Source organism: Lates calcarifer, linkage group LG6 (assembly GCF_001640805.2).
Source record: "Lates calcarifer isolate ASB-BC8 linkage group LG6, TLL_Latcal_v3, whole genome shotgun sequence".
NCBI lineage: Eukaryota > Metazoa > Chordata > Actinopteri > Centropomidae > Lates > Lates calcarifer.
In genome coordinates, this window is record NC_066838.1 from 17,841,424 (window position 1) to 17,864,246 (window position 22,823).

The 22,823-nt window shown below is 42.3% G+C and overlaps 3 protein-coding genes and 2 pseudogenes across 5 annotated transcripts in view; 1 reads left to right on the forward strand and 4 right to left on the reverse strand.

Annotated features, from left to right (window-relative positions):
• Nucleotides 1–9,860, forward strand: part of LOC108889505 (proline-rich transmembrane protein 3) — a 22,311-nt gene extending 12,451 nt beyond the window's left edge. For both annotated transcript variants that reach the window (XM_051071301.1, XM_018685993.2), the window contains exons 2-4: nt 1,885–2,786; nt 2,891–3,202; nt 5,672–9,860. In XM_051071301.1, the coding sequence (XP_050927258.1) occupies nt 1,964–2,786; nt 2,891–3,202; nt 5,672–7,695 (3,159 nt within the window). In that variant the 5' untranslated portion in view covers nt 1,885–1,963 and the 3' untranslated portion in view covers nt 7,696–9,860. The remainder of the gene's footprint in view (nt 1–1,884; nt 2,787–2,890; nt 3,203–5,671) is intronic.
• On the reverse strand, nt 9,756–12,930 carry LOC108889506 (cytosolic sulfotransferase 3). 2 transcript variants are annotated; one of them, XM_051071303.1, is made up of 8 exons: nt 12,892–12,930; nt 11,636–11,774; nt 11,396–11,524; nt 11,189–11,289; nt 10,592–10,718; nt 10,400–10,497; nt 10,132–10,306; nt 9,756–10,047 (listed from the first exon to the last, which is right to left on the reverse strand). In XM_051071303.1, exons 1-8 carry the CDS (start codon nt 12,913–12,915, stop codon nt 9,935–9,937), a joined length of 906 nt encoding a protein of 301 aa, XP_050927260.1. In that variant the 5' UTR covers nt 12,916–12,930; the 3' UTR covers nt 9,756–9,934. The 2 variants fall into 2 exon arrangements, with proteins under 2 accessions (XP_050927260.1, XP_018541513.1); XM_018685997.2 differs by lacking the exon at nt 12,892–12,930 and adding an exon at nt 12,345–12,427.
• A 148-nt stretch (nt 12,931–13,078) lies between these two features.
• Nucleotides 13,079–14,879, reverse strand: LOC108889542 (cytosolic sulfotransferase 1-like; annotated as a pseudogene).
• Nucleotides 14,880–16,072: 1,193 nt separating this feature from the next.
• Nucleotides 16,073–19,962, reverse strand: LOC108889543 (cytosolic sulfotransferase 2-like). The gene is made up of 8 exons (XM_018686061.2): nt 19,839–19,962; nt 19,212–19,350; nt 18,958–19,086; nt 18,595–18,695; nt 18,381–18,507; nt 18,191–18,288; nt 16,589–16,763; nt 16,073–16,507 (listed from the first exon to the last, which is right to left on the reverse strand). Exons 2-8 carry the CDS (start codon nt 19,348–19,350, stop codon nt 16,395–16,397), a joined length of 882 nt encoding a protein of 293 aa, XP_018541577.1. The 5' UTR covers nt 19,839–19,962; the 3' UTR covers nt 16,073–16,394.
• Nucleotides 19,963–20,052: 90 nt separating this feature from the next.
• On the reverse strand, nt 20,053–22,194 carry LOC108889477 (cytosolic sulfotransferase 1-like; annotated as a pseudogene).
• Between the last annotated feature and the right edge of the window lie 629 nt (nt 22,195–22,823).

A 22,823-nucleotide genomic window follows, 5' to 3' on the forward strand; every position in this document is an offset into this window, starting at 1 on the left:
GCCGCTTCTCTCAGTCTTAATTTTGTCACAGATCCCCTCGATTCTTGCCTCCTCCCTTCGCCGTACAATCCACTGTCAGCTTCATTACCATCACTGAGCCTCCTCCTCCTTGTCCACCCTTCCATCTCTAACTTTCCCCCTCCTGCCCATCCTCTATGTGAACCTCTTCCTTATCTCTCCACATTCTTACATCCACCTCCTCTCTGTTTTCTACTTATCTCTCTATCTTCAGGGCTTTCTTTCAACCTCATCCAGGTGCTTGCCAGAGGATTGTGTTGAAATAACTCCAGTTAAATGGCGGACACGAGGAAGAGAAAGAAAGAAAGAAAGAAAGGGGGAAAAACAGGGATTAATCAGAGATTGGATTGGCTAACAGCCGACTAGACCGAGAGCAGAGGAGGTGGCTGAGACAGGAAAGAAAATAAACATTGAGGCTACTGTGAGTGGGCGGAGATTGAGATAAACTACCACTTATATTACTGTACTCATTGACAGCTTTTCCCTACAGCTGCTCCGCTAACACCCAGTAAACAGGGAAACAAAACACGAGGAAATACAAGACAAGCTCAAAAGCATGCAGAGACTATTTGCAGTGCACTGGTCTAATTTTTCTCACGTACCAACTGTATCCTCTGTGACTTCCTGCTTGGTGACTGGCCCCTTGTGTACACACACACACACACACACACACACATTCTTAAACAAATTTTTCCATATACTCACACAAATTACTCAAACCTTGCATGTGTTCATGAGCATAAAATGTACATGCCAGCCATAGTGTGCAGCTGCAGTAATTTCTCAGAGAACTAGACATCACGGCTGTGAATGGGCCCTAGGTGAGTCATAAGCAGCAGAATGAATTCTGCCACAGGCACTAATGTCTTTTTTTCCCTCCCGATGTTTCGGGCTGAAGTTTCAGCATGATCCTGACTCCGCTCCCCGAGGTTATCTCCCACTGTGAGTCATAGGCAGAAACTAGTGTGAACAACGGAGGTTTACGTAAGTCAGCGGCAGTAGTGAAAGAAAAAGGGTGTTTTTTGAAAAGAAGTGCATGTTGAGGGGATGCGACTGGCAGCTGTTTAACTAGATGACTCGTAGGATTGTGTAATCCTCAGGAGCCCGGAGGTTTCTACGTGTCACTGGGCTCTCTGAGCTTCACCACACTCGGTGTTACAGCTGTCCGCTCCTGGCATCGGTGACTCAAACAGAACTAGCAGAAAAGGGAGGAGAGTAAACTTTGGAGGAGAAAGAAACTGATGCTCATCCAAAGAACATTTTATGGCAGAGATGGTGTGGAGAAAAAAAAAAGTTAATGTGTCCATCTGCCACTGAATGAAACCATCTGTGACTCCTTTTGGTTTTTGCCTTGGTCATTTTGTCGGTGCAACTTGTTATATAACTTACAAGTTGAACTCTTGACTTTGTGTTTGTCTGTGTGTGTGTGTGTGTGTGTGTGTGTGTGTGTGTGTGTGTGTGCGTGTCTCTGCAAATGTGCCATGCATTCTGAAACAGTATACCTACAGTATACCACACCCTGTGTGTCTGCCGATGTCATGCTGCTAAAACCCCGTGGGAGTTTCATTGACATGTTCTCTGAATCAGCTTAGCAAAGCTGCAGTATGCACTCCTTAAATTAGGCATAATCACAAGTTCTTATAGATTTACACAATTCCATGTATTAAACGTAAGCACATTCTTACTACGTGGACAGGAATTCTGCAGTGGATTTAAGCTTTTTCATCTGAGCCGAATAAACGTTAGTATGTGTTAAATTGTATTTCTGTTTTTGTGATGATATCTACAATGCTGCATATGTTTGTGCTTGTGTAGCTTGTTTTGTTGCGTGACATTTACACAACTTCTGTTTTTCTCTGCCACCAGAAGCACAGTGGAAGGATGGTGTGACTGACACAGACACAGACAGAGGGACCAGTCACTGCTCACCACTCAGAGGCAGACCATGGCTCCCATGTCCCTCCTTTTCTTGGGCTTCTTCTTCTCCTTCCTCCATTGTTCAGATGCCCAGGTCATCATCGGCTCCTCCTCCTTCCCTCCTCTCGACCTGCCTATTAATTCTGCACCTCCGCCAACGAGGCAAACCGCTCGTTTCTGGCCCTCTCTGCCCCCCAGAGGACGTAGTGACGTGCCTATCAGAGCCACAGTCCGGTATAGGCCGACAACTCCCAATACAGTGCAGCATGGGAAAAGAATGACCCGTCCTACTGCACAGTCCACTCCTTCTTTTATATCTGCCCTCACTATGCAGAACCTCAGCAGCGGGCCAGTTTTAACCCAACCAACTGCCTCCAGGCCCAGGACTGACACTGCCAGTATAGCACTCATTAGGGCAAAAGGAGAGGCTGTTACAAAAAGCTCCACTCCACCACTGGCCACTTTTCTCTCCACCACTGTCCCTGAGCCTGCAGGTGATAAGTCAGTGACAGCAGGTAATCCAGAGGACGGATCAGTAAAAGAGTCAGAGGATGGTGATTCACAGGGGTTAGGATCAGGTCATACTCCAACTGTAATGCTAGTGAAGGAGGAATCACCTGTTCCTCTACCAACGGTTGGCAACGAAATGGCACAGTATTGGCCACAGGCACAGACCGCTATATCTAAAATTTCTGATGTAGAGACACCACCGCCAGACAGTCAGACTGTGAAGCCTCAGCTGTTTGTACTTACAACAGCAAGCAAAACCTCTACAACACCACAGACAGAGACAAGAGCTACACTGTCCCCTGTGGTAACACAAGCAACACGTCAGACTATAGTGTTAACAGGTGAGAAATCAAATGCATTAGGATGACTGCTTCATGACAGTAAGGTGTTGTTTAGGTCAACCTTTACACCCTGTCACAAATGTGTCTTTTCCACCATATTTCAGGTGAACTGACAGCGAACACTCCACCCTCCGACAGAGTTCCTTCAAAGCAGGACTCTGTGGCTGTGCAGAGTGCCGCCACTGGCTCCACTGATAATCAGCCACAGGCTTCAAGACTGCCAATTACTGCCCAAAGCCAGAAGAGCTCACAATCAGACAACACAACACCACAAGTAACAACCACAGCTACGACTAGTGTGGTTACTACGACACAGGAGGCTGTGAGAACGTCTTCAAAAGCATCAAATCAACCCAACAAAACAGCACAACTAGGGAGGAATACAGCTAGCACAACTGTACATTCATCAAGGACAGGTAAGAGACGAGGGTTTGTGCTATACAGCTTGACTGGTTTGGGAGTTTTTTTTCATCCTTTGATAATTCCAGCTGGGACTTTTTTACTGGAAGAATCTGGGAAAAGCTTCAAAGGAGGGAAAAAGTAGAGACACTTTTCCATGGAAAGTGGGGTGGTAGTTGCGTGGGGTAGACGCAGCGAGGGAAGAAAGTATGAGCAGGAGGTACGAGGGAGGGTTAAAGAAGGGGGCGGGTAGATTCGTGGCCAAGCAGAGAGATAGACAAGAGGGGGAAAAGTAAGGGTCTGAAAAAAGAGACTGTTGGGAATACAGATGAGAGAGAGAGAGTAGACAGGCAGGGTGGGTGAAAGTGTGGCAGAAGAAAGGTACAGGCAGTGAGTGGGGAAGGTAATGAAAACCAGATGCACAGAGAAGGGGATGAAGGGAGGGGAGTTGAGGAAAAGTGGATGGAAAAGGAAAAGCATGACACATGGGACACATGAGCCAGTCTCTTAGATACCATGCGAACAACATCTTAATGACTGTTAAGCACTCAGGCTCTCCTGCCCCATGAGCAAATTTAAAGTCTTAAAGTGGGCTTGGTGGCAGGTCATTGAGAGCCTGGATCACTGAGAGCCTGGATCCATGAGTACCAGTTTGTATATACCTGTCCACATTTGTTTCTGGGCCATAAATGTGATTGTCTTTCCTATGAGATGGAACAGGACATTTATTTTTTAGTTCATCGCAACATGTGTGGACTTATAAAGCTGTGTAAGCAGTGAAAAAACTCAAGGGTAGGAGTAAGTTTAAGTGTATCCAGCTGTGAAACGTGATCAGCACATCTGGAATGTGTCTGGATCTTGCTCCTGTAAGAAAAGAAAAAAAAAGTTTGAGGGAAGGAAGTAAAACATACCTTTATATAAATAAAGAAGTGTGTCTGTGATCTGTATACAGTGCTCGCCACACAGTGAAATGCATGTGTGTGTGTGTGTGTGTGTGTGTGTGTGTGTGTGTGTGATGGGAGGGACAGGAGAGAGAGGGCCAGGAAGTGAAACACATGTTGGAGTGAGTCATTAGTCAGCGTGTCAGCTTTATGGGTGTCTTCTACAGGGTGAGGACCTCCTCAGTGTACCAAGTGGTTGACGGTTTGAGTGTTTAAGCGCTGATCATTTTGTTCCACCATTCATCAAGTTGAATGTGTATGTGTGAAACAATTCCTTATAAATGATTCTACATACCCCATGGCTACAGCTGTTTTCTAGTGCCCCATCTGTCACTGAGTCATTATATTTTACATATTTATTGTCTTCCTATGAAATACTTCCAAATTATTACATTTAGCAGGATTATCATTCTTGCAGTGTCACTTAATCCTTGTATGTTATGTTTTTTTAAATGTTATTATCTTCACGGTTGAGCAGCTTACAAAGCACTCGATGATGAATGGCCTTATGATTATAATGCTCTTGGGTGTTGCCAGGGTGTTGCAGGAAGACAACGTGGGGTGGCTTGAACAAACAGAATTATGGGTATGTGCATGAGAAAGTTAGAGTCAGAGAGAGAGACAGAGAGAGAGAACGAGATGCCATATTGTCAAGGTGTTATCTTGTCCCATGAGGGATTTGTGTACTGTATAATAACTCCAAGCGAGATTTGCTTGTTCAGAGATGCATTGTGACAGTGTGCTGTGTTACGTAACGGAGATGGTCTTGTTAATTATATAATCTAATCCAATCAAGCCACATAATTACTGCTCAGTTATGCAGAGGAGTTTGGCTCAACAAAATGTTTATTATGAATATAATGGATGGATGATGTGGTGGCATGGCATTCAAAGCATACTTAGATTATTGTATGTCATGATTCAATCGTATTACACAAGTGAATACTTTCCCTAAATTATTATTTAAGCCTACTTGGACTTTGGCTCAAGCATGTAAACATTCTCTCCTGCCGATATGTCGCTATTAGCTAAGTTGCTGTGCCTTTCTGAGTACATGTTGTGTACTTTGTACATTTCTACCTGCACTAAGGAATGCAGTCTTTGCTTTAGGGTCTGTTATTTTCACACTAGGTCATATTTTGTGATGCACTGTGTACCCAGCGACACACTAACCTAACAGAGAATAGAGAAAAACTGATGCAAATTTAATAAGATTTTAAAAATAGGCGTTATTGACACTGTATTAGTTGGATTATTTGATTAGACCTTGTCTTCGTATTTATATTACATACGGACCTGGGACAACGTGTCTGTGCAGAACTGATTAAGTTACTACAAAGAACTTTTAGGGTCAGATGATTCTGGCTCATGACTTTGATGGTGAGCTTCACCCCTCTAGTGGCTCTGAATAGTATTGCATATACTTTTGCTGCATTATTCTACTCTACTTAAATGGAAGGAATTCTGGAAGGAATATTTTGTCTCTTCAATAATATTCATATTATTAAAAATCTGAAAATTAATACTTTCTTCCTCTTTCCCTAGGGATCACTTCCTTCCTTACCACCGGTGTAGTTCCTGCCACCCGGACAAGGTTTGGCCCCACCTACCAGACTGGTATTGCTCAGAGGAACCGCTCCATTCTTCTGGGACATCCTCACCAAGCTCCCTACTCCACTTCTAATCCAGTCTCTTCTCCCAGCGCCAGTCCCTCCTCTAATGACACGCTTCTCTACTGGGGTAACCTGAGCCGGACGCTGGCTTTCGCCTGGGAGCTGCATGTCTACGGCTCAGCCAGTCTCTTCCTCCTCCTGTTTGCTGGAGCTGCTCTCGGCCTCACCCTGTCCCCTGGCACAAACTGCCCTCATCGGGGTGCTCTTGCACTCGCCAATGCTCTGTTGTTTCTGGCCGGGGGCCTTAGGGCAGCTCTTTTTCTAATTGACCCTTACGGCACACGGAAATTGCTCCCTCGCCCTGCAGTTACAGCCCTCTACAACTTGCCTCTACACCTGCTTGTGTGGACACATGCTGCCGTGGCACTGCTGGCCTTGCGGGTGGCAGGGGTTAGTGTGTTACCTTCAACTATGGAGCGTCCTCCCCTGGTGGCTGTGTTGGCAGTGCTGCAGTGTACCCTGCTGCTGGCTGTTGATCTGCTTTCCCCAGCCCTGTCCCCTGTGGTGCCTGTCACCCTGCAGGTCCTGTCCCTGTGCTGGGGCCTGGCAGTCTGTCTGGGCTTCCTCTGCTATGTCTTCCCACGTATACGCTGCCCTCCCATTCCCCATCCCGGAGTCCCCGAAGAGGCCGGGAGGAAGGCTTGGACAGGGAGCAGGAGGACAGGCGTGATCCTTGCAAGAGTGCTGGCAGTGTGTGCAGTTGTGGGGGCACTGTGCTGTGGGCTGCACATTCACGCCACCTTATGGCTCTACGGACTGCTAGGGGACTGGACACACTTCAACTGGGGATGGTGGCTGGTTCACTTCTGGGCCCGGCTCCTGGAGCTGGCTTGGGGGTTCTCCCTCCTGCTTCTGGGTTCTTGGGTGTTCTGGAGGCCTCAAGGTTGCCGGGGAAGTGAAGAGGGAGGGCCAGATGGCAGAGCAGCAGGAGACCTGCCATCCCCCGGCCAATCTGTAGGGTCCACTCAAAGACATACCTGCTGGTCCAAGATTGTGCAGAGCCTGAGAGGGAAGCCTTGCAGAAAGTCTGATAGTAATGGGGTGGGAGGAGGAGGAGGAGGAGGAGGACCAGGGGAGATGCCTAACAACTGGGCTGGTCAGGAACGTTCTGGAGCTGACATCAGTAAAAGTCTGATTAGGAACCAGAACCACGAGCAGGCTACGGCCCAGCCACGCTGTGTCAAAGACAGCAACAGGGGGCGCAACTACAGGGGCCACTCCGCAGAACGAGGCATATCTGATGGCTCCACAGGCTCCCTCTTGAGGCTGCAGGCTCTGGGCCGGCCTCCACAGCGCTCAGTGAGCGGCAGCCTGGATCAGGAAAGGGACACCTCCCTGTCTTTATATGAGTTTGACCTGCGGCCCCCCTCTCCCATCGACCTGACCCGCAGCATTGACGAGGCTCTGCACAGGGAACACCTACTCGGAGGAGGCAGCCTGTTTCACCCTTTGAACCAAACCTCACAGTCCCCCTCCCCGGGCTCAGGGGTCAGCCAGGGGCCCTGGCTCCGCAGGAACAGTGATCCTCAGCTGCTCTCAGAGAGCAGCGAGGCCCCGACAGAGTCTTCCATGCCACTGGGGGGCAGCATACTCAGCAGCGTACCCAGCAGGCAGGTGACTGCTCCCCCCACGCCTTCACATCAGGGTCACAGGTGGGCTGGGAACGGGGCAGGAAGTGTCCCCTCGTCTGTGTCCTGCCCCGTGTCGCTTCGTCCCTCCAGGACGTCAACGGGGCATCTGGGGGAGGACGGAGTGGATGACACGCGGCCGTTCATCACACCGGACTCAGAGAGGGTGCGGGGAAGGGCTGGGAGGCCGGTGGGGTCACGGAGCTACCTGGAGGTCAGCCGACACGATGACTCCGCCAGCGTCAGCAGTGAAATTATTGACTTATGAAGCAAACCCTGAGGACCAATGACTGCACATCAGACATACCCATTTAACAAATACTGTTCTTAACCAAGACTTCAACAAAAATTGTGAAAATCTGATCAGTGAACTTCCTAAAGATTCATTATTTTTAGAAGAGGGAAAATATAAAAAAAAGAGGATCTGGGTGATGAACTTAAAGGATATCGCCTAGTTGCCTTTTACCTTGTGTAAGGGTTCAACAACAGTGTTTGTGGAACAGACCTTTTACTCTGGGAGTAAAACAGGGAGTTATATAGCACAGATAAATAACACAGCACACTCGTAATTCTCTCCATCTCTTTCTCACAATCACACATATCATCTCCCTCTCTTTCTTATCCTGCTTTTCTTCCACACACACGCCTGCAAAACACTGACATAACTCCAAGTAACACTGGGCACTGGGACCATACACACTTTTCAACCAGTCCATAACATAGGTTTTGTGTCTGAGAACACGTTTGAAGGGTGAAAGACAAATGTGGTTCTAAGCGTCCGAAGGTCCCATTTTCTATTGTCTCTGTGAAAAAATGTCTGCATGTCAACCGTCGTGAATTTCATCGCTTTCATAGAGTTTGTTTGCCGTCTTCCATGCTTCAGTTTGCTTTGTGATGTAAAGATGTGCCATACATAACCTTGGTTGGTTCTGTGCTATTTTTAATGGTCCTATAAACCCATTATTTGGGTTAACTCTCTCTAGCGTCTTACCAGTATCATAGTGACTCAGCTATGGATTACTGCTTCTAAGCTCTTAACATGCTGCCGCTGTTGTTGTCGTCCAGTTTGCCTTGTATGTTAATGTGAAGCTGGTTTCAAAAAGAGGCAGGCAGTAAACAACAGCCAGAGACATGCAGACGCATGCTTACATGTGAAACTGTCGCTGAAGCTTTTGGCTTTTGCTGAAATTGTCAGTTTTAAAATGAAATTCATGCATTTGGCTGTGAGGTTGATGCATTTCATCTTGACATTTTGCTGTAGGACAAAGCTTTTGCGATCAATAATTATGTACAATTGAAGCATTCTGCTGCACTTTTGAAGAATCTGACTTAGAATATTAAACATAATCATGATCCTATCAGTTGCATTGAGTCAAACTGTTTGATCTCTTATCTAATTAAATGCTGCACAACTTCGCGAGGCTGCAACACACACATCTGGCTTGGCATGAACCTCAGAGCCCTTGTACCTAACTTAATAAACAGAGCACTTAACTGTAAGCCTGAGCACCAGACTGAAGTATTTTACTACTCAAGAGGAAAATATCTTTCAAATATATGATGTATAAGCAACAATGTAAATACTGTTATTTTTGATGTTCATGAATAAAGGCGTATTTGAAACATAGTCATAGTTGTTACTGTGAAAGACAATCTAAAGTGGTATTGCTTTTGTGTCTGAGCTGTGCAGACAGTTACGCTGTTTTGACATCAGATTATGGCCTGTTGAGGACATGCGGAGCTGTGACACGTTGATACTTGACAACTTGCATGTCAAGGGACATTCTGGGCTGTGCTCAGGGCTGTAATAATGATGCTGGTTTTGCAACATGTATAACCAATGGCCGTGGTCTGCAGGAGTTTGATTTTTGCTTAATTTTTTCTGTCATTAAATAATGACTAAGGCATTAGAAAGAAACAAACAAAACACACACGCTACTTAGTCTATTAATCCACCTAAAACTGTTTGGTGATCCTGAAAATAGTCCCTCCTCAGTGGTTCCCTCCTCAGTCAAAGTTTTGTTCCAAACTGAGCCGGTCCATGACTTGTTTTCCGGTTACCTCAGAGTGACTGACTTGCAGTAACTCCCAGTGATGTGAGACGCTTGACTTGTTTAGTATTTACAGTACAATGGCCTTGTGTTGTTGTCTACATTCCAATGAACCTGTAAGATTTCACTGTATCAGGACTCACTGTTACTTCTTTTCCTTCATGACCAGGGTGGTACCTCCAGGACCCATAGTGTTTCCCCCTCCTCCCCAAAGCAGTACGTGCCATAGAAAATACAATCAGTGCCCCCCCCCCAGTCTGTAGCCACAGTGCATAAGTACAGTGTTAGTTTGATTCGTTTATTTTGCTCATTGAACTTTTGTTCTTGTATTTCTTGCTGCATTTCGTGTCTGGATCCAAAATAAAATTGAGAGAACTTGAAATGTCCTTACTGTCATATTTTCATTACTTTTGCTTATGTATTTAATCAGAATAGTAACAGTGAGAATATGATCAGCTACAGAACCGTGCGAAACTGAAGATCAGTGTTTTTCATCTTCCTCTTGTAGTCTTCATCGAACTGCTCATTCTGTTGAACGGTGAAATGATTCTTCCAGTCACCAACTTTTCCTATAAAAACAGAAACGATAATAAAAATTTAATACTGCCTCTTTCTCACTTGCATACGCAAACATAGAGGCAAATATATCGAACCTTTGCGCATGAAAGGAGAGATCTTGGAATCAAACACTTCATCAACAGAGCCGTTCACCATCTTGTTATGTTTCATGTTGTCAAACAGAACTTTTTCCATCACTTGTCTCTTCAGCTCTATAGTGGCAGACAGTCCCAGGAACGAGCACAGCCGGTCGAGCTCTCGTTCAGTATCCTGCAAAAGCAAAATAAATAAATAAAATAAAACAAAAACATTAAAAAGTAAGTAAGTAAGTTTACAATCCCACAGACTAACTTTAACTCTCACCTCAATCAAATCTTCATAGAACAAATAGAGGATGTTAGAAGAGCTCTGTTTCTTCTCCCACCAGCCTCTCACATGTTCGTACCAGGAACCGAACACCACTGTGAGATAACAGAGAGACAAATCACAGGTGATAAAATAACGTTTCAAGTTTTACAGATTCACTTGATGATATGCTCTCATTTTGTTGCTGACTTTTCCCCTCCATGAATCTCTGCAGGAAACTGCTCCAGTCTCCCGGCTCTGGCTGGACCATGTTCATGCGATCAAAGTGGAAGTAAGACACAGCGCTGTCCTTGGCGTTGCGGGCCACATAGATAATCTACAATCAGGAGGAAATTGGAAAAAAAAAGTGCTGGCAAACGTGGTAAGTGTGGTTGTATTCTCTATTTTTGTATGTGTCAACAAATCCTATGAAAAGACCAAAACTAACAATAAATTTGATCTTACCAACAACTACTGTCTCTGCATCTTATTCCTCTGTGCTACATAGCTCTATTGTATAAAAACTATAGAAAAACACATCAATGAGCACCGTTAGGCCCTGTAGTTTATCTTGATTCAAACCCAAATGCACTGCACTGGTGTTTTAAGTGATCACAATAGAGCACCATGTATCAAAACGCAGCTCAAAATAGTCCCTAATAAATGTACTATTTACACTCATTTGAGTAATGGCTGCTAAAAATTTGGAAAAGTTGGAAAATATTGGTCTTTCCATTTGATAAACTATTGAATATCAGCTGGCATATTTTTTAAAATGTGTGCTTTTATCACTGAGCAGCAGGTTACCTTAGAGTTTTCTTCCCAGAAGGATTTGGGAATAAATTGGACTGGCAGGTGTGTCTTGATAATGCGAGGAAAGGTGGTTAACTTGTTGAGCTCATCCACTCCTGATACAAGAATCAGGTGCAATGTTAAACAAAATGTCACAATGACTCTGTCTTACTGTGTGTCACTGCTGCATATGTCACAGTGTCAGCCTTTTAACAGACTTGCCTGAAGTGATTCCAGGCATGTGTATCTCCAGGAACGGCACTCTGTCATGGAGGGGGACTGATTCCTGACGTTCAGGCGACATCTGGCTGAAATGCAGAAGGTCCAGGATGTAGGAAACCCATGTGGTTCCTTGAAAATTAAAAAAAAAAAAAAAAAAGACGCTCAGTTTGCAAATAGCAGTTGAAACATGTATAAACAAAAATGCCACTGTAATATGCTACAGAAAAAATGCTCTCCCACCTGCTTTGGGATAAGTAGCTATGAGAATATCATCTGGTCTTGCTTTGAAGTTCTGTACGCTGTCCCAGTTGTCAGTGAAGTATTTGGTCATGGAGACTCCATGAAAGTCAAAAAGTGTGGGCCGGGACGGCAGCTCCATCTGAGAGAGTGACACACAATGTTGTAACTGTTACAATAAACAAAAGTTTCCCCATGTGACTCATGACCAGGTTTTTATCTAACATGAGGATGAGTCATTAAAAACACACCTATCAGCTGGTGGTAGCTCGTATAAACCTGATGGCTCATCGTTTATGACACACACACATCTGAGGCTCTTTACATAAAGTTACAGTGCTTTAAAAACTGTGTGTTGCTGATGGCCTTATTACATTATACACGTTATTTCCAAAATACATTTTCAATCACCTTGTTAAAAATTCTGTTGTTCTAGAGAGAGTTCAAACCAAATGTAATTGTTATGATAACTCTCAATCTTTAAAGGAGCAGTCTAAAGTGGCCGACTGGATGATTTCTTTCAAAGTGTGCTGTCTGAAATTATGAACAGTACCTGCGTTTCAATAAAACATTTACAGAATAGTGATAAGATACCTGGTTTAAGAAAGATCCTGGACAGGGTGCCCAGTGGTTTATTCATAGTTTAAATAAAGTAAATGACAAACATAGTAAAAAGGCAAAAATGTACACAACCCTCGGTGGATTAGCTCACCTGCATGTGATCTTCACCTGTATGTGTGTTTGAGACGCCCTCGGAAGCAATGAAAAGTCGGCTCTTTATCTATCAGACACACTTTGCACTTCAGTCAATATTAAGGTGGGTGTGTATCAGTAGTGCTCAATAAAGCGTGTAAAACAGCTCACACACACACACACACACACACAGAGACACACACCCAAAGAAACCAGGATACTTTTGCGTGTAAACAGGTAACCAAAGTTCTCAAGTTCCGTGAAAACATCAAATCCCAGATACAATCAAAGACTCAAAACTGGAGCTCCTATAAATGTACTCCTACAATGAGAAAGTGGTGCACTCAGTTCGCTGCTGTTGAGAGTGTTAGGGCTGCTTTAATGTGACATTACAGACTACATAAATGATAAATACACACAAAAGCCTGATATTCGTCAAGCTTTGATGTTTTGATAATTGTTGATGACTTTATAACATTAACTAGCTTTACTATAGAGAGAAGTGACCTGCAGTGATTAGATTATATATATTGTTTTCTTTTTTCAGTGTTTTAATTCAGACTTACATTGTTTCCAGCTGTGCAGTTCATATTTCTTTTTCTTTTTTTAAGTTGATTTCTGCTTGATTGTAGTGATTGTAGAGAGAGAGACAGGAACACTGCTGCTACAGGGTATTGACAGAGATACACTTCATTCTTACAAACTAGTGACATAATGCCGATTACCAACCACAGTAAAAGGAGATTAAATAAGCCTTAAATCTGTAAAAGTCAAATTCACTAAGCTTTGATATTCTACATAATCAGACTGGCTAGACAATAGTAACAGTTAAGGACTTCTCATTATGCACAGTGGTGCTGGGCCTCTAAATGTCGGTACGAAACTTCAGTGTGGGGTCCTTCATCTTCCTCTTGTAGTCTTCATCAAACTCTTCACTCTGGGCCACAGTGAAATGGTTTTTCCAGTCACCAACTTTTCCTGTAGAACCACAGAGAATCAGTCTGGTATTTTAGCTCAATGTGACGAACTGGTTTTGTATATGGCTATTCACTGCACCTTTCCTCATGAAGGAGGACATTTTGAAGTCCATCCCTGGAAATGTTGAAGAGTTGACCATGTTGTTCCTTTTCATATCATCAAAGTGCACTTTCCCTGTAATTCTTTCCTTCTCCTTGACTGAAGGAGACAAACCCAGAAAGCAGCAGAGTTTGTCTATTTCCAGTCCAGTATCCTGGAAACATGTGGTCAGATATTATCAGCACATTATTGTCGCCTCCAGCAGCACTTCAGGAAAAGTAACATAATGGTAATTTACATACAAACGCACAGACAACCAACAAAAACATCTAAATTACCTCAACCAGATCTTCATAGAACATGTAATGGAGGTTTGAATAAGTCTGCTTCTTCTTCCACCAGCTGTTCACACGGTCGTACCAGGATCCAAACACCACTGAGACCACAGAATAATACATGGCAGCACTTCAGTAGTTTTGGGAAAATGTTTGTATGTTTGTAAACAGAAAACAACTTCATGATAATATTTCATACATACTTTTTCCTTGCATGAATCTGTGGAAGTAGCTGCTCCAGTCTCCAGGTTCTGGGTTGATCATGGTCATGCGATCAAAGTGAAAATAAGACACCATGTTGTCTTTGGCGTTGCGGGCCACATAAATTATCTACACAAGAATAACAAACAAATGAACTGGGAGACAACAATCACATGAAGCATGATATGATTTATATTCATGAACAACTAATAAGAAATAATTTGCATTAGTAACTGAAGGTAGACAGCCCTAAGATTTCACTGTTTTCCCACTGCTTTTTCTTTTCTAGTTGGTCTGATGGTGTAATCATCGCACAGTTTTATGATTAAACATACCCTGCAGTTTTGCTCCCAAAAGGATTTTGGTATAAACTGGACTGGAAGATGAGTCTTAATCATTCGAGGAGAGGTGGGGAGCTTGTCTGCCATTTCCGTTCCTTTGTGTGTGGTTGAAAATGTCCCTGATCCTGTACATTATTAAATAATTTACATGTCAATCAATACTGTTAAAAACAGAAAAGTTTCATCAACCTTTCAGATTTGGTAATACATTATATTGCATGTTTGTGACATAGGAAATATATGTTTACTATGTGACTCTACCTGGCTGCAGAACAGGGATGGTGATCTCCAAGTTAGGCACTCTTTCATAAAGAGGGATGGATGTCTGCCGCTCTGGAGCTGTCTGACCAAAGTGCAGCAGGTCGAGGATGTAGGAGACCCAGGTGGTTCCTGAAAGAATGATAGAGGAAAACAATTAAAGAAGTCAGCGTCATCATCCAGCTATTCAAGAGCTACAATATGAAGCAAAACACACCCTGTTCATATTTGTGGACTCACCTGCTTTGGGGTATGTTGCAAGAAGTATATCATCTGGCCTGGCTTGGAAGGTTTGAACTCCCAGTTCTCCCAGTTTTCTGTGAAATAGTGAGTCATTGAGACTCCATGGAAATCAAACAGCTCTGGACGAGGAGGTAAATCCATCTTTAAAAAAGAAAAAAAAGGAAGGACATATGATCACTGTGGGTAAATTAACCAAACTGCAGGAATCCACCAACTGGAAGAGAGCTGTCTCATATCTTGAAAAAAGCAGATTGTGTAAATAAAATTGAAAACTAGTTATCTGGAGTCATACCATCAAACATAATTATATTCACAGTTACTTCACACCTTTATTTGTTCTTTTCAAATATAAACAAAGCTCTGGGGTCATGTTTGATTATAGAGACATGGGTCTGACTCATCAAATATTCTTTCTCTCTTTTAAAGTGCCTTTGGGATTTCAGTGTTTAATCAGATGTAAAAGATCAAGATATAAAACTCTTCTCTGCAGTGTTTTTCTCAGGTCTACAGCTGCTTTTGGCAAATTAAAAAACACCTACTGTTTTGTGTAGATGAAAATCTTTGGCCTGTTTTCAAATGTAATTTATAGTGTCTTGGGAGGGTGTGAAAAAAATATCACACACTTGTCCACAGAACATGTTGTTTGTTGCTGATCAGTGAGACTATTTAATGATTCTTAGAGGGATTATTATATTACACCATGTTTAAATACAGCTGGCGCACTATCATTTCTAACAGTATCAGGTTTTTACTTTACACAGTCGGTTGCTGTGAGCAGTGTTAATGTTAATTTACAACCCTGCCTTTCCTGTTTACCTCTGCCATGGGAAGATCTTAATTTATTCTACAGAAGTAGAATGTTGTGTACTGCACGATGGTAGCAGGCACAAAGGAAACACACTGGGACATTAGAAGATAATCAGGAACAAGAAACTGGTGGAAATGGCTGCTTTAAGTACAGGCCAGGATAATGAGAAAACTAGGTGTGTCAATGGGCAGGGAAGCTCAGATGAGAGGTGAGTAAGTGGATGTGACATTTAGGTGACTGGGTTAGGGAGAAAAGTCTGGAGATGTCTGACCAAAATGCAGCAGGTCGAGGATGTAGAAGACCCAGGTGGTTCCTAAAAGAATGATGAAGGAACATTATAATTTGGTGCCAGACCTTGCTCAGGTTTGTTGACAGACCTGCTTTGGGGTATGTTGCAAGAAGTATATCATCTGGCCTGACCTGGAAGGTTTGAATGTTCTCCCAGTTTTCTGTGAAATAGTGAGTCATCGAGACTCCATGGAAATCAAACAGTTCTAGATGAGGAGATAAATCCATCTTTAAAAAAAAAACAAAACAACAATAGTGATCATTCTGGAGGGGGGAAAAAAAGTTTAATTTTATTAAGGGAACAACATAAATATAAAAGAAATACAATCAATACACTTAAATCAAATTTCCACAAATAGTGACATGATCCAGACACAGTAAAAGGAGACTCAACATGACTTAAATGATTAAAAGTGAAAGACTGACATTCATAAAGCTTTGATCTTTGATTATTTTATAATATCAGTCAATGTCAGTAAAATCTGAATTGTCCTGCACCGATTAAACAGTATCCTTAACACTTAAAATGTAATACCTGACCTATTTTATCCCATATCAGTTGAGGACGTCATTATGCTCTAAACTTCAGTATGAAACTTCAGTGTTGGATCCTTCATTTTCTGCTTGTAGTCTTCATCAAACTCTTCATTCTGGGCCACAGTGAAATGGTTTTTCCAGTCACCAACTTTCCCTGGAGAAGCAGAGAGGTACATTTAATAAAATCACTGATAAAGGGTTTGAGTAGATTTCATCTTCCCCTTTTTCACTTTACCTTTTCTCATGAAAGGAGACACTTTCTGGTCCATCATTGGGACACTGGAAAAGTTGGCCATTTTGTTTTGTTTCATGTTGTCGAACTTTGATCCAGTTATGACTTTTTCCCTCTCCTCAGGTGAAGGAGACAAACCAAGGAAGGAACAGAGTTTGTCTATCTCTCGTCCGGAGTCCTGCATGCATGACAAAAATCTCATTGTCAAGCTTGTAATATATAGACAGTACACAGTGGTTATCTTTTTCAGCATCTTTAAAAGACTTTATTATTCTTAACAACTCTCTACAACACTGATTTCTATGCAACACACAAAGGGTCTGTGTTAAAAGTAGTAGTTTGGCATTTAACTGCAAGCCATATAAATACAAGCATTACAACCTCAAACAGTGTTAGGAGCTCACTTGAGTACTGTGTGACAAAGTTCAGCTTGCTCAACAATTCCTATCTCTCTGGTTTTGCCTTTCTGTCCATGTCTCCTGCAACTCTCCATGTGCCCACTAGATGTCGTCAGTCTTCCCTCCATGCCTCAGTCAGCTGAATCCCTACACTCACCTACTCAGGTGTCTCTCATTCCCTAATCACCCTGTCCTGACTGCAACACTCACCTCACCTGTCTCCTATTCTCAGATTATCTCACATATACCAGTTGTCTTTCCTCGTTCCTTGTGAGATTGTTGCATCTTTTATGTTCTGGACCATCCTGTGACCTGTTCCCCTGCATTTGGGTCATCCTTCCTGTTGCTTCACACAGTGACAGCTTGCTTTAAGCAATGCAGGTGGTGACTAACTGAATCATGTTTTCCCCTCAGGGCTTACTGTATGTGTTCGCTGCACAGACTGTTCACTACTTGATACGACCTGACTTGAATGCTGCTGAGACCAGTTCTCATACTTATTTGCTGACCTTGACAATTTCCATACATTCCAAACTGCTGAAAGTTATTGATAGACAACTTTTAGTGCCTTTTAGTGTTGGAGAGGATAATGAAGCATATTGCTTTACTTCCACTTGTTTTGCATATTATGTTACTCTGCCCTGTACCCTTGTGGCCTGAAAGATTGAAATACTTGATACATTTAGAAGTAGAGACCTGGGTATGATAGAAAGCTGATCCACTTTTAAAGCTGACAATTAAATTTGAAGCCAGGGCCAGGAGATGGTTAGCTCAGCATAAAGACTTGAGGCAGAGGTAAACAGTGAGGATTTTTTCAAAGACACCTTGTTGTTTTAATCAATACAAAATTCAAAGTTGTAGTTTTATGAGGGAGGTTATGTGCTGGATGATTTCTTGGCCAGGCTGCAGTGACTTCCTCGAGTCTTGAGCTGATATACTGCTTTCCAGTTATTATGCTAAGCTAAGATAGCCATCCTCTGGCTTTAGCTTCATAATATTTTTCTAATCTAACTCTTGGCAAGAAAATGAATTGCCACATTTCCCATAATGCCACAATTTTCCTCTCAATAAATGTTATAATTTTTCAATCAACCAGCATATTTTCTTTTAATGAATAAAATACAGTGTTTATCACATTTTCAAACATATTTCAAACATTAAATTTAACACAGTTGAGACATTTTGATAATTTCACCTCTCAGCTCACCTCAATCAGATCTTCATAGAACATGTAGTGAAGATTGGAATATGCCTGTTTCTTCTTCCACCAGCCATTCACATGGTCATACCACGGTCCAAACACCACTGAATCCACAGAAAAATGCATGAAGGAAATTTTGGAAAGGAATTGAAGGGAAACTGAGCCTCCATTTACATGAAAACTACTTTGAACTCACTCTTTCCCTCAATGAAATTCTGTAGAAAGGTGCTCCAGTCTCCTGGTTCTGGCTGAACATGGTTCATGCGACCAAAGTGGAAGTAGGACACTGCGCTGTCCTTTGCATTACGGGCCACATAGACTATCTACAGAGAGAGGAACATACAAGATTTAAATCTATAAGAATCAGAAGCAGATGTGGTCCATAAATCATAAATTTCACATGCTTTTACCCTGCAGTTCTGCTCCCAGAAGGATTTGGGTACAAGCTGGACTGGCAGATGAGTTTTAATGAGACGAGGAGTGGTGGGAAGCTGGTCTGCCAAGTCTTTACCTTTGTGAGCCAAAGGATTGGTTAAGTCACTGATTGCATGTACACTTACACTTTATTATATGCCAGAGAACAACATGACTAATAACAAAAACACGACTGAGTGTGTACAAACAACACTGATCTGTAGCAAAGAGTCTTATTTCAGGACTTTGGACAGAGTCTGTAAAATAAATATCCCTGTGGCAATAAGATTATGGAGGCAAAGTGCACCAATCAACTGAAATTTTTTGTTTTACAGTGTAATATAAAAAAAAGATTCAACCTGTGGGCAGAGACGGTATGCAGATTTCCAGGAAGGGGACTCTCTCATGAAGAGGGACGGATGTCTGACGCTCAGGACACATCTTGCCAAAATACAGCTGGTCCAGGATGTAGGAGACCCATGTGGTCCCTGAGATGAAAACACACACATCAGAAACAGATAAATCCAGGGTATTCATCTACATCAAATGATACGATTTAAGGGTATAACTATGTCGCCACAAGTTCCATACTCTCACACACACACAACCCCACCTCCTTTTGGATAAGTAGCTATAAGAATATCATCTGGTCTCGCTTGGAAGTTTTGTACATTGTCCCAGTTGTCAGTGAAGCATCTGGTCATGGAGACTCCATGGAAGTCAAACAACGTTGGTCGAGGTGGCAGCTGCATCTGTATCAATATCAATATGGATATTCTGAATATTGGCCATGCTGCCAGGACATGATGTGTACCTAAACACATTAGCCAGTAATCATTTAATCCAGTCTCCATAAAATGGAACTGGCATCTAATAACTAGGAGCCAGCACAGTATATATTAATTCATTCAACTTTGCCGACCAGCTTTAAAACCATGCACACAGCTTTACTGGTAGAGGGAAATGCAAACATTACAACATTTCCTATTTGGCTAAGTGCTGCTGCAGCCACACCAAATAAAATACACTGAAATACACAGAAGAGCAATGATAGCCAACTGCTTACATTTACATTGAAATAAACGTCAAATCCCAGCTTTGATCCGTTACACTTTTGTGAACTGTTTTTCACATTGTTTTTTAATGTATTCTTGGAAACCTATGACTACACATTTGAAAACATACATATTTAAAATCCTCCCATGTTCTTAAAGTTAAAAGTAGCTTATTGCACACTTACCCTGCTGAGTAGATGTTTCCCCAAACTGTGACTGTGTCTGGATCATGCACTCAAAAAATTCTTTCCTTATGTAATGCTCCCTGTGACATGCTGCACAACTTCCTGAAATGAATGTAGGCGTGTATATAGTGCTGCCATGTGCGTGCCAAGTCTGATTAGTCAAGCATGCGAACCACTGTTAACAGGTCAGAGGTAAACTGGGTTCAGTCTCAGTTCAGGGTGTATACATGACCTGAGATGTCAGTGTTGAGAAAAATGAAAACTTATCTGGTTTATTTATCAGTTAGAGAACAGGTTAATGATACAGATTCATTTTAATTTCTGTATTATTTGGTGCACCCTCTAACCTCAGTATCAAAACGCTCAAACATGGTAATGGTAGACATAATAAAAAAAGAAGAGGAAACAAGTACCTTCATCTGGTCCTTCATCTGCCACTTGTAGTCTTCATCAAACTCTTCACTCTGGGCCACAGTGAAATGGTTTTTCCAGTCACCAACTTTTCCTGTAGAACCACAGAGAATCAGTCTGGTATTTTAGATGGAGAACTTGTTTTCTTTTACATGTCATGTGTATTATATGTCAGTATTCAATTTACCTTTTCTCTTGAAGGAGGACATTTTGAAGTCCATCCCTGGAAATGTTGAAGAGTTGACCATGTTGTTCCTTTTCATATCATCAAAGTGCACTTTCCCTGTAATTCTTTCCTTCTCCTTGACTGAAAGAGACAAACCCAGAAAGCAGCAGAGTTTGTCTATTTCCAGTCCAGTATCCTGGAAACATGTGGTCAGATATTATCAGCACATTATTGTCGCCTCCAGCAGCACTTCAGGAAAAGTAACATAATGGTAATTTACATACAAACGCACAGACAACCAACAAAAACATCTAAATTACCTCAACCAGATCTTCATAGAACATGTAATGGAGGTTTGAATAAGTCTGCTTCTTCTTCCACCAGCTGTTCACACGGTCGTACCAGGATCCAAACACCACTGAGACCACAGAATAATACATGGCAGCACTTCAGTAGTTTTGGGAAAATGTTTGTATGTTTGTAAACAGAAAACAACTTCATGATAATATTTCATACATACTTTTTCCTTGCATGAATCTGTGGAAGTAGCTGCTCCAGTCTCCAGGTTCTGGGTTGATCATGGTCATGCGATCAAAGTGAAAATAAGACACCACGTTGTCTTTGGTGTTGCGGGCCACATAAATTATCTACACAAAAATAACAAGCAAATGAATTGGGAGACAACAATCACATGAAGCATGATATGATTTATATTCATGAACAACTAATAAGAAATAATTGTTTTCCCACTGCTTTTTCTTTTCTAGTTGGTCTGATGGTGTAATCATCACCAACTTACCTTGCAGTTTTGCTCCCAAAAGGATTTTGGTATAAATTGGACTGGAAGATGAGTCGAGGAGAAGTGGGGAGCTTGTCTGCCATTTCTGTTCCTTTATGTGTGGTTGAAAATGTCCCTGATCCTGTACATTATTAAATCGTTTGCAGGTCAATGAATACTGTAGGAAATGGTGTTAAAAACAGAAAAGTTTCATCAACCTTTCAGATTTGGTAATACATTATATTGCATGTTTGTGACATAGGAAATATATGTTTACTATGTGACTCTACCTGGCTGCAGAACAGGGATGGCGATCTCCAAGTTAGGCACTCTTTCATAAAGAGGGATGGATGTCTGCCGCTCTGGAGCTGTCTGACCAAAGTGCAGCAGGTCGAGGATGTAGGAGACCCAGGTGGTTCCTAAAAGAATGACAAGGGAACAGTAAAACTAAGCAATTTGGTCCCAGACCTTTACACATGTATCCATTCAGTTACAGTATAAAGCAAAACACATCTCGCTCAGGTTTGTGCAATGACATGCTTTATGGTATGTTGCAATATGTATATCTTCTGGCCTGGCTTGGAAGGTTTGAACGTTCTCCCAGTTTTCTGTGAAATAGTGAGTCATCGAGACTCCATGACTCCATGGAAATCAAACAGGTCTAGACGAGGAGGTAAATCCATCTTTAAAAGAAAAAAAAACAAACAAACAAAAAAAAAAAACGATAATCATAATGGAGGGAAAAAATGCTACATTAAAAAAATGAAGGTAAATTCAAACACTGTTGGTAGTTAAACACAGTTAAACAACTAAGATTGTTACAGAAAATAACTACCAAGGCTTAACTGAAGGAAATAAACACTGCTGTGTCTTTGTGGTTAACAGTAAATATTTTTCCTTCCTCCCCTCGCATTGCAAAGTGAACTTTGTCTCTCTACATTGGGATCACAGGCTCAGTTCCAGCTGTAATAATCGAGCCCCTCACTGTCCCTCTGTCCCTCTTGGCCTTCTTTACTCAGATTTGAACTGAAATGCACTGCGCTGACATGGTGAGCCGTGCATCACTATTATTACAGCTCGCTGTTTTTCATACACTACTCTGCCTGTTTTCAAATGTATTTTTCAGTAAGTCTGGGGAGCAAGGTTAAAAAAAAAGACCTCACACAGACCCATGTGGTTTGTTATTGATAGGAATCCCAGAGGAGGATTATTGCGTGCCACCAAATGTTTAAAAAACAACTGAAACTGGATGTCTGACATAGCAGAACGATCTGTCTGACAGGAAAGGTGAGGCAGTGTATATGAGGAAGGAGCACTCCTTTGAAAAAATGTCACGCAAGGTAATTATCTTGATCTAGCTGTGTGCTCCAGGATTTCAAAACCTGCGTGATGTATGCTTTTGGTTGGGATGGTGGAAGGTTTTGGAAATAGTTCTACAGTACTTGATATTTTAATTTTCTTTAAATTCACAAAACCAAGAAATCTAAGATAGAACATACTACTACTACTACTAATAATAATAATAATAATAATAATTAAAGCTGCGAGCAGCGTTGAACGGGCCCTCGCACCCGGCGCCCGTCGGGGGAGTGGCGACCGCGGGACCCCGGCAACGGGTCAACGCAGGTCG